Below are 12333 nucleotides of genomic sequence, written 5' to 3'. Positions count from 1 at the left end.
CTAGTCTGGCCAATTTTTATCCACAAATCTACTGAATGACATAACTTAAGCATCTACAAAAATTACATCAAACATTTCAAAGCCTTTGGGTCTTTAATTTTATTGTTTTATGTAAAATAATGTAATATAACTTTATAAATAAATTAATATTATGTAATATTAAGGTAACAAAAAAAAAGGTTAATAGATTGATAAATATCTTTTTTACCTGACTGGAAAGTTTTAGTAAAAATGGCAATAATAAGTTTTATTCATTCACTCAGTCATTCCATTAGATATTTAACTTCGTTTTGTCACTCACTTACTTCACTTCAGTCATTCATTAGTTTTCTCAAAAAGTCAGAAATAACCTGAATCATTCTGAATTTACTGATAAAAATAACATTTTGTTGATTAATTTGAGTTGATTTTAATAGTCAATGTTTTAGTGATCGCTCTATTGCTTACTTTAAATAAATAAGGTAAATATTTTGTGAAAATCTCGGCTGTGTTGGTTATGTTTTGTAATCCTAAACGTTATCCATTTTTCGCTGTTCCATTATAACGATACTATTTAAAGCGTATATTAATAATACCTCGGATTAGTGCATTTATGTCGTTAGCGATAAAATATATTCCCAATTTTAATGATAATGTCGACATGCCGTGCCATACTTGGTGCTTACTGCTTAGTTATTGTAGACTTAAAAACCTAGTAGTTCGCTATAATTCTGCACATGCTGGCAGGAATGAAGTATTTTCCATTCATTAGCAAACGTCTGTAGTGCTTAACTTATTTTCTGGTTGACTAGGTGTGACAGATAATTCAAGATCTTTGTTTCATGATTTAGAGCATTAACGATGTCTGCTGAGCAAGTAGGTTCTGCACATGGCTCTGCGCAAGGCTCCGCTCAGGGTTCGGCGCAGGGCTCTGCCCCAGGCTCCAAGACTGGATCGGCTACTATGGTTGAAGAAGAACAACAGAAATCTGGTAGTGCTACTACTGGTATGTAAAGTAATTTTTTTTGGCATTAGATTGCAATTGACATAATTTAGATGAATGCTAAAAAAGGGTTGAATTATGATAACAATATTCATATGAAACATTTGCCACCCGAATATCAGAAAGTTTGTTTGAAAAATTGATGATTGAAGTTATTCTTTTTTCAATTTAATTGAGGAGCAGAATGTTCCGACATTCGTTTTTTATAATGCAAACTGGTAGTATATTATATTTCTATGAATAATTTATCCAATTTAACTACTGCTAAATCTCCATTGATAACTGCGCATCAAGCCCTGTCAGACCGGTCACTATGTACAGACGCAGGTGCATGATGCGTCGGTGAGAAACTGCCCTTGTTTGCATCATTCTTATTGGAACTTCTAAAGTCTCATCCACACTAGCCACTCATAATGACAAGACCATTTAATATATAATAATGTATTGAGTGAAGGAGCACTCAGTGTATATGATTCAATAGTTTTAATACAAAGTGTGTACAAATTTGTTTATATGTTAGTTATCAAAGTCAAATAATTGTGTGTTTTAGATACATTTATTGTGAATACATTTGTAACTTTTAAATTTTTTTTGTAAATTTTCTGTATCTCAATTTTTTATGATACCGAAAAAGTTTTGCGCCTGTTGGGAAGTGACATGCCTGTCCGTAGTGGGTGCAGTGCCACAATACCTAAGATCTGAAGGGCAATGGCATTGCTCCTGTCACTCAGAGACATAAGTTGACAAATCCTGTGTGCCTGTAATTTCACCAGCACCCTTATCCTTCAAAACCGAATGCAGTAATGCTGACATTACTGCTTGGCGGCAGAAATAGGTAAGGTGGCAGTTCTTCCCTGGACTGAACTTGTTCACAAAGAGCTCTACTGCTACTAAACTCACTCCTATAGTTTATATTCAGATTCAATAAAATGGTGTGTTCAGTCCTGAGATATCCTGGCTCTACTCTTTATCAACCTTGAACTGAAGTAGTCTATCTTCTAACTACGACTTCACCAGCAAGTAAGCTGTATTCAATAGCGTCTTCTTCAAAGAGAAAAACAAGCGACCAATATTCACAGTTTTCTAGTGATTCCTTTACTTTTAAAGTAATCCTTCAACTCTAGTAGCAGTAGAGCAATTTTAGTGACGTTCCGGTTGCTGACGGACTGCAATTTTTATAGGTAGATGTGTCGCTTACAAACTTGGGCCACAGCATACGTCAGCTAGGCCTTACTTCGCGCAGTACGGCTATCTTCACCCAGCTTGCTTTCGTGGCTTTCCAGGTCGTTAGTACGACAGGGCGCGATGTGCGCTAGAGCGAGATGTCTATGCAGTAGCAGTATCTCGCGCTTTATGTCGTTCTCGCGCAAGTCGCGCTCCGTCGTGTCAGCCCTACTGGAAACTTACATTAGACGAGGGGAAGGCTGGGTAGCCTATCAATATGTATTGATAGGTAATCAATAGGTATTGAGGCACAAGGTTGCACCGTACAGCATATTTTTGCTCAAAACGGTCTAATTAATAGTATATTGGGCCCGCCCGCTAGTATGTACCCGGTTGCCTCTTGAAATTCTTGGCTCCGCTTCAGGTAACTTATTTAAATGTAGATTAAAGCACTGGCGTGTCAAGCAATCAATATAATAACCGGAACCGGAATGCAGTAATAACGCACACACGCACACACTCAACATAACCCCGCACTAAGGAAACCCTGTGTCGCGGGTGCCATGGAACTCACATAGACAACCACAAATTACACCCAAACTCACGAGAGAAATAAATATAGGCCATACAAATATTTCTCCCGGCTCGGGAACCGAACCTGGGACCTCTGCGTGGCAATCCGATGGTAACCGGTCGGCCAAGGAGGCAGTTAAAATATAATATAATAATATTATATTATCACATACGTTAAACAATATTAATACAAGATAACTAATTACAATTTGAATAATTTTGAATGTGGCTAGAATACGAAGAAGTAACGCAAATGACGGGACGAACAAGTCGTGCGCCTAGTAGTAAATGTCACGCCTGTCCATAACAGTTGCAGCGCATCTCAGAGCTTTAAATCGTGAAGATCCGACGGGCACTGCCACAGCGTCCGTCACCTTGAGACATAAGTTGACAAGTCCGATGTGCCTGTAATTTCACTAGCATGCCTAAATCTACCCTTCAAAACCGGACGCAGTAATGTTCACATTACTGCTTGGCGGCTGTAAAGAGCAAGGTGGCAGTATTTCCCTGGAAGAATGCTATCACAAGGAGCTCTACTAAATATAAAAATAATACGAATAGAATTTATAATTTTTTATGACTTATAAATTTTACCAATATATGTATAATGTCTATTGCAACTTGTCCGTCCAGTCATTATCACAAAACAAAAACTCTTTAGGCATATTCAATAGCAAAGTAACGTTCACGTAACCGGAACTGGTGATTAGGAATCATTACTGGAAGACATTAATCGCTTTTATCTGTCAATCGTCACGGAAAGTACTGCAATCGTAACATAACGTTAAGCGATGTCGTCAAGAAAACTATTCCTTGGGAGGTGTTTGTTAATTTTCAGCAATTATGAGGTTCTATCACGGGGCTTTTCCATTATTTGCATATTTATTATCGAGTAAGCCCGAGAACTTTTTGGGAGGAATCAGAGGTACAGTTGCTGGTCACTGGATAGTCTATATCTGTGAAATTTGCTTTTTTTATTTATTTATTTATGACGGGGCCAAAATGGGGTGTGGTGAACGCACTGACTGACCTTGAGTTGTTCCCTCGATAGATGTGCCGGTCGCCGCACTTTATGCGTATGCCCAGGTGTTAGGGGGTTGTTGCACCACCCACTCTGGTTTCTCATAGATGCTGATTTTCCGTAAAGATGATTTTTTCCGTATTGCCGTTGCACAATTGCTACGGTGATATCGCGTTAAAACGGCGTAGTTGCAACAGAACACGTCAAAACGGAGTTCAGGTTTGATACGTAGGCATCTTGGCAAATGCACAAATGATCTATTCACTCGTTAATGAAGTTCTAGTATAAAGTTAAGTGCATGTGTTGATTCTTGTAGAACCGAATAATAAATGCTCAATGTTAAAGCTTGATGTTGGTTTCCTTTGTTAGTTACAAAACCTGGGATAATTCCTATAGTTAAATGATGGTGTGCTTGTCCCGGCCACCTCCCGGGAATATGCTACATTAAAACAAAGAAATTTTTACGCGCGTGATACAGCAATCGTGCGCGATCTAGCGCGCTTGTAATGATGTTGGAAGGAAACGGGAAAGACTTCGCGGTTGCACTCATCAGTCGCGCGTGCAATAGTGCGTTCCATAGTGGCTTTTTACACGCAATCGCGCATTAAATAACGTTAATTAAAAAAATATGAATTATTTTTATCAGCTAATCGCGCACGATTGCGCGTGCAGGCTTTCCCGCGCGCAATCCTGTTCGCTCCTGATCACGCGCGATGAAGTGTGTAAAGGGGGCTACTCTTTTTCCAAATTACTCATTCTGGTTTATGTGGCCAATGATTCAAATGAACATTGTTATCGACCTAACTGAACATTCTTATAACCTTTTTAGCCTTCTTCTAAATATGTACATGAGTGTATATTCCTGTGGAAAATCAAGACAATAATACGACAACTGCCTCTGTGGCCGAACGGTTACCATGCCGGACTGCCATGCAGAGGTCCTGGGTTCGATTCCCAGGCCGGGAGAAATATGTGTATGGCCTACATTTATTTATCTCGTGAGTTTGGGTGTAATTTGTGGTTGTCTAAGTGTGTGTCCATGGCACCCGCGCCACAGGGTTTCCCTAGTGCGGGGCTATGTTGAGTGTGTGCGTTATTATTATTATTATTATTAACTGTGTGGTAATTATTAATACAAAGATTACACTTAGAAAAAATTCTTTTGATCCGACCGGATTCGAACCGACGTCTTCTAGCAAACCGTGCCAGACGCTATGTCAACTAAGCTACGGAACGAACCAGCGGACTTCACGAATTTTTCTTTGTGCTTGTTTTCGGATCTTTGCATCTGGTTTTTAACGACTTTTAGCCGTAGCGCCATCTATGAGAAATATAGTGAAGCTAGAAGCTGGTTCGTTCCGTGGCTTAGTGGACATAGCGTCTGGCATGGTTCGCTAGAAGACGTCGGTTCGAATCCGGCCGGATCGTAAGAATTTTTTCTAAGCGTTCGATCTTTGTGTTAATAATTAGAGATATAACAAAACTAGTAGAGTAATTACACAAAAAATAATTGGATGTCATCTTGACATTCAATAAAAACACTTAACTGTGTTGTACTTAAAATATTTTGTAGGTCTACGACTATCTTTTATCTTTTGTCTATCTACGACTGTCTATCCAGACGAGTTGTAACGAAAACGGAACGAATTATTTACAGTGGCATCAGAAGAGAAGTACGGTGGCTGCGAAGGTCCAGACGCAATGTACGTGAAACTGGTATCCTCTGACGGCCATGAGTTCATCGTGAAGAGGGAACACGCGCTTACCTCCGGAACGATCAAGGCAATGCTTAGTGGTCCGGGCCAGTTTGCTGAGAACGAGGCTAATGAAGTAAACTTTAGGGAGATTCCGTAAGTTTACGTAATAATTATGGTTTATTTTTTAGCAGACTTCTCACTGCCAGTATTTTTATACAGGTGCACTATGGACCAACTTTACACAGCGAGCAGAGAACGCTTTGAGCGTCCTCGCTTTTGCAGCGTCTCTGGCATGTTTGCGTATGCGTGTGTAGATCATTTTTACGCAATCATGCGCAAAAAAGTCCGTCACAGATTTTGAGATTTGGAAGGAGCTCCAATGGTATCCTGAAGATGGTTACCTATCAATAGTCCGAAATGACATTTTTCAGAAATAACGTTTGCTCGAATTTTCATAACCTCGAAAGTAATTTTGAGAGGAAACTTTTAAACTTAACATAATCAAACCGAACCTAATCGTGTCTTTTCTCTGAAAGAACAACGGTTTCCTTATAATTCGGTGTAATGAAAATTCGAACAAACGTTATTTCGGAAAAAACAATCGAGTTTGTGATAGGTTACCCCTGAGGATGATAGCATGTAGAATGGACTCGGCCGTTTTCCGTAGGTACACTTTGTTACACGTGGATATAATAGCTCATAAGCTTGTTACTAACAAATATGGACTAATTGGTCTGAGAACAAATGAATTTGAATTTGAAGAAAGGAGGAGGATCTCAATCGATACAATCGATGATTCCGCCAACGTCAAGTTAAGGAAGACATGCGTTATTACTCAGAATTTGACTTCGCCGAGAGGAGAATCTAGAACAACAGCCAACTCAAGCATACACAAACTAACAGTAGTCAATCTTGCAAGTGGCAAGTGCACATTGTCTAGTTTGTTTACCTACCAACGACGTTACGCGTTCTGAGTTGACATTTGAGGCCGTTTGCGCCGTAACATTTAACCGACTTCAAAAAAGAAGAGGTCCTCAATTCGACTATATTTTTTGTGTGTACTTTACGCGATTACTCCGGTATTGTGAACCGATTTTGATAGGTTTTTTTTTTTGTTATTGGAAAGAGGGTACCTCAGTATTGGTCCCATTCAATTTGAAGAAAATACCTACCTCTAAGGGTAACTAGGTCTTTCTGTTAATCGATTCCAATAAAACTTGGCTAATATATATAATTCCAATAAAAAAGCCAATAAGCAAACTATTGAGGTCGGTTTAACTGTAACGGTGTAACTTCTGTGGCTCAGTTGGTAAGAGCAATGCTACGGTGCAGCATGGTGGTGGGTTCAAGTCCCACCGGGTCGAAGAAATTTGTCTGTGTTCGATCTTTGTATTAATAAATTATAACAAACTAGTGGAGTTCACAAAAAAAAAATTGAATATCATGGTAGTGATATGGTGATAATAAACTTAATATTACAAACTCAAACGTTGCCATTATTTTTTTTTTTAAATAAGTACGATTTCATAAAACCAACTAAAAAATTGGGAGACAGCTATATTACAAATCGCGTTTGTTCACAGATCACACGTTTTGCAAAAAGTGTGCATGTACTTCACGTACAAGGTGCGTTACACAAACTCTTCGACGGAGATTCCGGAGTTCCCGATTGCCCCAGAGATCGCTCTCGAACTCCTCATGGCTGCTAATTTCCTGGACTGCTAAATTGGACTCGACAAGATCTCAATGTTTTGTGGGATTATATTGTACAAACGATAAAGGATACTCTTGAAGTTACTAAATCTGAAAATTGCAATTTCAAGTTTGTTTGCTTTATTGTTTTGTCTACTGTACTAAACAATCTCATTTCTAATAAGTATCTGTTTTTAAATATTATAATAGGTATCTAGAGAGCATGAACATGTAAAACGCTCCATTCTTCAGTAGTTTCTAAAAACAAAGCATTTTTCTCAGTTTTAATTTAATACGACATAGTCTGTAAAATGTTTCCTCTTCTACGAATTTTTAGTTCTAACAGCACCTGTACAAACCTATAGAGTTCATTATAATAGCATGTAAATTTTAATTGTAATTTAAAAGATGGATTTTTTTCGTCAGTTTTGTAAGTTGAATTTGAATATGAAATTGACCAAAAAAATCCATTGGTGTTAAAAAAATTAAATTAAAAAAAAATGATTTTTTTAATTAGCTAAAACGTGCTTGAATGAAAACATTTTTGATGTGTGTTATTTTTAACGACGATTTCTCTCGATTGAAGTTTTTTTTCGTCAGGGTAGATGAACTAGGTTTTATGCAATTCGAAACTATGCTATAAACTACATCAAGATTATTTAGAAGGAAGCTAGAACGAGTCACTTCCAGTCTTCTGATTGTCGTCAACTTATTTTGGAGTTTCTTTAATAATTGGAGTTGGCAATAATCAGCGATTTGACTGTTGCCAGTTTATAGAAACGTAATTACCAGCATCCTCCAAATACTTGTACAAACGTTGCTGGCTGTGCAATTTTGTGTAAACAACTTGAAAATGACTATATCGGTATCACAACCTGTTGGTTTTTGTAGTTATGGATTTGAACCGAGGGTGCCAAATAAATTTTGGTATATTTAAAGCAAGAATAATCAATAACAAGTATCTGTAAAACATACAATATGTCAATCAAAAGGGAGACAAAAATAATTAATTCTTGTTATACATAGTTATTTAAAAAAAAACCCAACTTAGAACAAAAATTATCATCTTAAGATGCACCCTATTATGTTTTAGTACTAAACTCATTGTATTTAGTGTAACTTTTTGTGAAACTGCTAAAAGTAAACTTAATATTATTTATTGTTTCAAGTGCAGTTTATCAAATCGTACGTTTGTCGCTTATTTTTGTCAATAAAATGTAAAAATAATTTTGAAAAATCATAATAGATTTTTATTTATTAAAAACTGGTACCTTTTACTAAATAACTAGATAAGGAAAGTGTCTTTCGATTGTGGTTTAATGTTAGTTATTAGGATTATTTTTGTTAGTTCATTGTTAAAAAACAGCAGCGTGAGAGCTTTTTGCGTAATAGCATAATTTTTTACACACGTGTTAACGTAATTCAAATGAGATATAGTCGCAACCTTTGCACATATTAACTACCTCAATAGCCAAACGGTTACTATGCTGGACTGCCACACAGTGGTCCCGGGTTCGATTCCCGAGCCGGGAGAAGTATTTGTATGGCCTACATTTATTTCTCTCGTGAGTTTGGGTGTAATTTGTCTATGTGTGTGTACAGGATTTTCTTAACGAGTGTGTGCGTTATGAGATCACAAATTCAGTGATGCCGTAAGTGCGTGTCATCTGTGCGATACAATATGCAGAGTGCATACGCGTTATAATAACTATCACTGCTGCGGGTGAGCCTGCAGCGCAGGCTACACTGCGAAAGGAGCTAAGTTAACTTAGCTTAACTTACGTAGCCGGGGCATCTATATCATATCATATCTGTTCATACTTCGGTTAACACCGCGAACTAAGCTAACCGAGCTTACTAAACTAACCTAACGATCCCGCTAGCTATGTAAAGTATGTCGACCTTAACCCCTACACGTATCCATAGTGTAGCAAGCACGTCACTACTTACTTATTTTCTAAGCTTAGATTTGAATGCAACTACGTGAGTTAAGCTAAGTTTGCTTAGCGTCGTTCGCGGTGTGGCCTGCGCTTGCGCCTTTCCCCCGCAGTTTTCTCGGCTTCGAACGCGCAAATTTCAATTGCTTTGTCGACGTGTTGAATGAATACACAAGCAACGTTCTGCTTTTTAAACGCTTTCTACTACGATAAAAATGAGAGAGAGCCTCCAAGGATACTGACCGTAAATGAGAGAGGCGACTACCAAGCGGACGTAAGTCTTTAATAGATGACTCTAGTAGTTTCATAGTTTCAGGCGCGGTCCGTTTCACCTACAGGGTCCGTTTTACCTTCCGTTCCCTTGCATGTCAATACCATGCCGAAACGACAATGAAACAAAAAGATGCAGCCAATATAGATGAATATATTTATTGCTGATCATTTCATTAACAAATAACACAGACTTAGACCAGAAACAACAAAATAAATACCTAATCCATGGTAAACAGACAAAAACCAAAGGTACAAAGATTTCTAATAACATGAATTTTCTATACACTGTTACATTATCATTATATAATTTTACACATATACATTTATTGTAAAATATACAATACACAGTTCTATGAGATTAACATCGAACGATAACCTAATTTAACTAGACCTGAATTTTAACTAAAAAAATAAAATTGTACTAAAATACTACCTTCCCAAGTGGCACGAGGCCGTAGAATATTTTAGAAATCTATCAAGACCGAAGAGGTCCAAAGTTTGAGGTTCATTGAACCTTAAATGCACAATACACCAGTCACCGAAAGGGAATGTTCAGTTTAGACGTACGTCCCGCCGACTTTACGCCTCAGCCTGTGAACGAACTGGAAAGCTAGAAAAAATCATTTTACTGTCCGTCGTTTCATTTTTCTCACTTTTCCGGTTTTATTCTTTGTTTTCAACGATATGCTATCCAGGTTCGGCAATTCGCTGTCTGTCAGCCGATCCGACTGTTTGCCCTGCACGGGATTGTCATTGGCATCGTGTTCGGAGCTGTCCACCCCGTTCTCCATTCTCACCGTGTTCACGTAGCTGTGCGGGGGACTCGTGTCCATGTCTTCGTCAGAATTCTGGTAATTACCATTTGGTTCTCTTTTATATTGGAAAGTGTGCCTGTAATTGACTTCCTCGTCAGAATCGGCGGCTGGCCTCGATATCTTGTAGTTGATGTTTTGGAGGGATTGGTTTTTTTGCAGTTCCCCGTGGAAAGTGTCTCGTATGTTCATTTCCGAGGTTGATTTTGTGCAGTATTCCTCCTTGTCCGACTCGGAGTATTTTCTCGAGAGCCGCCTGTCGACGCTGTGGTCGCGGTCGGCGAGGACCGTGACCGTGGTCTGGGTTTGCTGGGGGGACCTCAGCTTGACCTCTGGCCCTCCGCCGTAGATGTCAGTAAAGAACCTCCAAAGTTCTTCACTAAGCTGCGCATGGTCAGAGCCTGGCTTTAACACGTATTGCGCTGTGCCATCTATGTCCTGAAAATTTACCGAAATAAATGTTAATAAATTGTAATGGATGTCTTAAAACATCTAAGATTCATCGTTTCGGGCAAATACTAATTAATATGCGATGTCAAGTCGCATCGTCCCTCATTGACGTATTTTCCGCTCTTATTCCATAGACATTTTTATTGCAAAGCTTTTCCGATCGGCTCTTGCCGATTCAGAGTCCATAAATGAGGTGAAACCTGGACAGAACTGGTCGAGTATATAACCAGAAATAGAGACGAAATAAGTGCCATCCATCCCTGCCAACTCGTCAGGCAAATGGGCATTATATCACTTTTAAATATCAACTCTCGTTTGCGCTGAAATCACAAATTAGAAAGCTGAAATAGTACAGCAACCAACAACTGACCTGTGTATATTCCAAAAATATTCTGTATTTATTGTAAAAAATAAATCTCTAATAATGGGGGGCTGTTCCATTCGGTGATGTGGGAAAAACAACAAAACATCTAATTACAAAACAAACGAATTACAAAACGTCTATTTGAAGTGAAACAATTGACGACACCTGTCAATTGTTTCGAATTCGTTCTGGCCAAGCGGAGCGCAGTTGTCACCGTAACGATTTGGCAGAATAGTTTACAAACAAATTAAACGACATTCCATCTCTATTTCTGGTTATATACTCGATGACATTACTTAAATAGTAGCGCACTATTTGTGCCATAGTACAACGCACACACTCAACATAGCCCCGCACTAGGGAAACCCTGTGTCGCGGGTGCCATGGACACACACATAGACAACCACAAATTGTGATTTAGTACACACCCGTCATATTCCAGTTTCGTCAGAAATCGTTTTTTTCATGATTTTAGTTCAGGTTCGTCAGGAATGACGAATGCGGACAACCAACAACGACACTTTCGTCAAATTCCGTTTTCGTTATATGGATTTAGTACACATCCGTCAGATTCCTCTTTCGATAGATCATTTCTTTTTTCCGTATAGGTCGGGAAATTTACTTATCTCCTTAGTATAATTAATAAAATAATATATACCTTTTTGAATAAGTTACTGGCCACTTAATATTATTTATTTTTATCTATGATTAAATTGAAGTGCTTCTTATAATGCCATTTCCTGATTTTCTTTCACTGTTATCAACACGGCCTACGTCTAGACATTTAAATTTTTTTTTGGGAAAATGGAGTGTGACGTTGTGTTTATTAAAAGGAAAAGAGATAAAGATTTATTGTTGCTGGAAGGCTATAAGTATACCTTTCAACAAAACAATAAAAATGGCACCAGCAACTGGCGCTGCAAACGCCGGGATATTTGCAGTGCATCTATTACATTAATTTGTACGCGTAATAAAGTAAATCGCAAACCTAACCACAAGCACCAGTAAAAGCCGAATTACAACAATGTTGAAATCCTGAAATGCTTGGATAATTTCAGGAAACGGTGTTCTGCAGAATATGGACCTATTGAACCTATATTCGATGAGTGCATGCAAACTTTATTGAGGTATGAACTTGGTAAAGAAGGTGCCGTTGTTCATTGAAAAGAAAATTGGTTTATATTCAGATGTTTAAAAGAAGTGAAACTGCCCCCAAAACAACAAAAATATTTGTTTTGTGATTTTGATGACAACGAACATGGAAAAAGAATTTTAATATATGCCAGTCCAACTGCCACAAAAACGTTTCAACGAGCTAAATTGATATTGGGTGATAGTACATTTAAAGTTGTTTCAAAACCGTTCACT

General features: G+C 38.1%; 2 protein-coding genes across 6 annotated transcripts in view; one reads left to right on the top strand and one right to left on the bottom strand.

Moving 5' to 3' along the window:
- Window positions 1-373: 373 nt before the first annotated feature.
- Window positions 374-8232, top strand: LOC113239807 (elongin-C). The gene is made up of 4 exons (XM_026476947.1): window positions 374-461; window positions 831-985; window positions 5398-5590; window positions 7021-8232. The coding sequence occupies exons 2-4, from the start codon at window positions 841-843 to the stop codon at window positions 7160-7162; spliced, it is 480 nt and encodes a 159-aa protein (XP_026332732.1). The 5' UTR covers window positions 374-461; window positions 831-840; the 3' UTR covers window positions 7163-8232.
- A 1253-nt stretch (window positions 8233-9485) lies between these two features.
- The window catches only part of LOC113239764 (ubiquitin carboxyl-terminal hydrolase 33), a 37467-nt gene continuing 34619 nt past the window's right edge, over window positions 9486-12333 (bottom strand). For 2 of the 5 annotated variants that reach the window (XM_026476868.1, XM_026476872.1), the window contains exon 21: window positions 9488-10589. In XM_026476868.1, coding sequence (XP_026332653.1) covers window positions 9960-10589 — 630 coding nt within the window. In that variant the 3' untranslated portion in view covers window positions 9488-9959. Of the gene's footprint in view, window positions 10590-12333 lie in introns of all 5 variants that reach the window. The other 3 variants (XM_026476869.1, XM_026476873.1, XM_026476871.1) reach the window with 3 other exon arrangements.

This window comes from Hyposmocoma kahamanoa, unplaced genomic scaffold, assembly GCF_003589595.1.
Source record: "Hyposmocoma kahamanoa isolate Upper Pololo Valley unplaced genomic scaffold, ASM358959v1 116, whole genome shotgun sequence".
NCBI lineage: Eukaryota > Metazoa > Arthropoda > Insecta > Lepidoptera > Cosmopterigidae > Hyposmocoma > Hyposmocoma kahamanoa.
The sequence above is the reverse complement of the archived record's forward strand: the minus strand, read 5'-3'. Positions and strand labels throughout refer to the sequence as shown.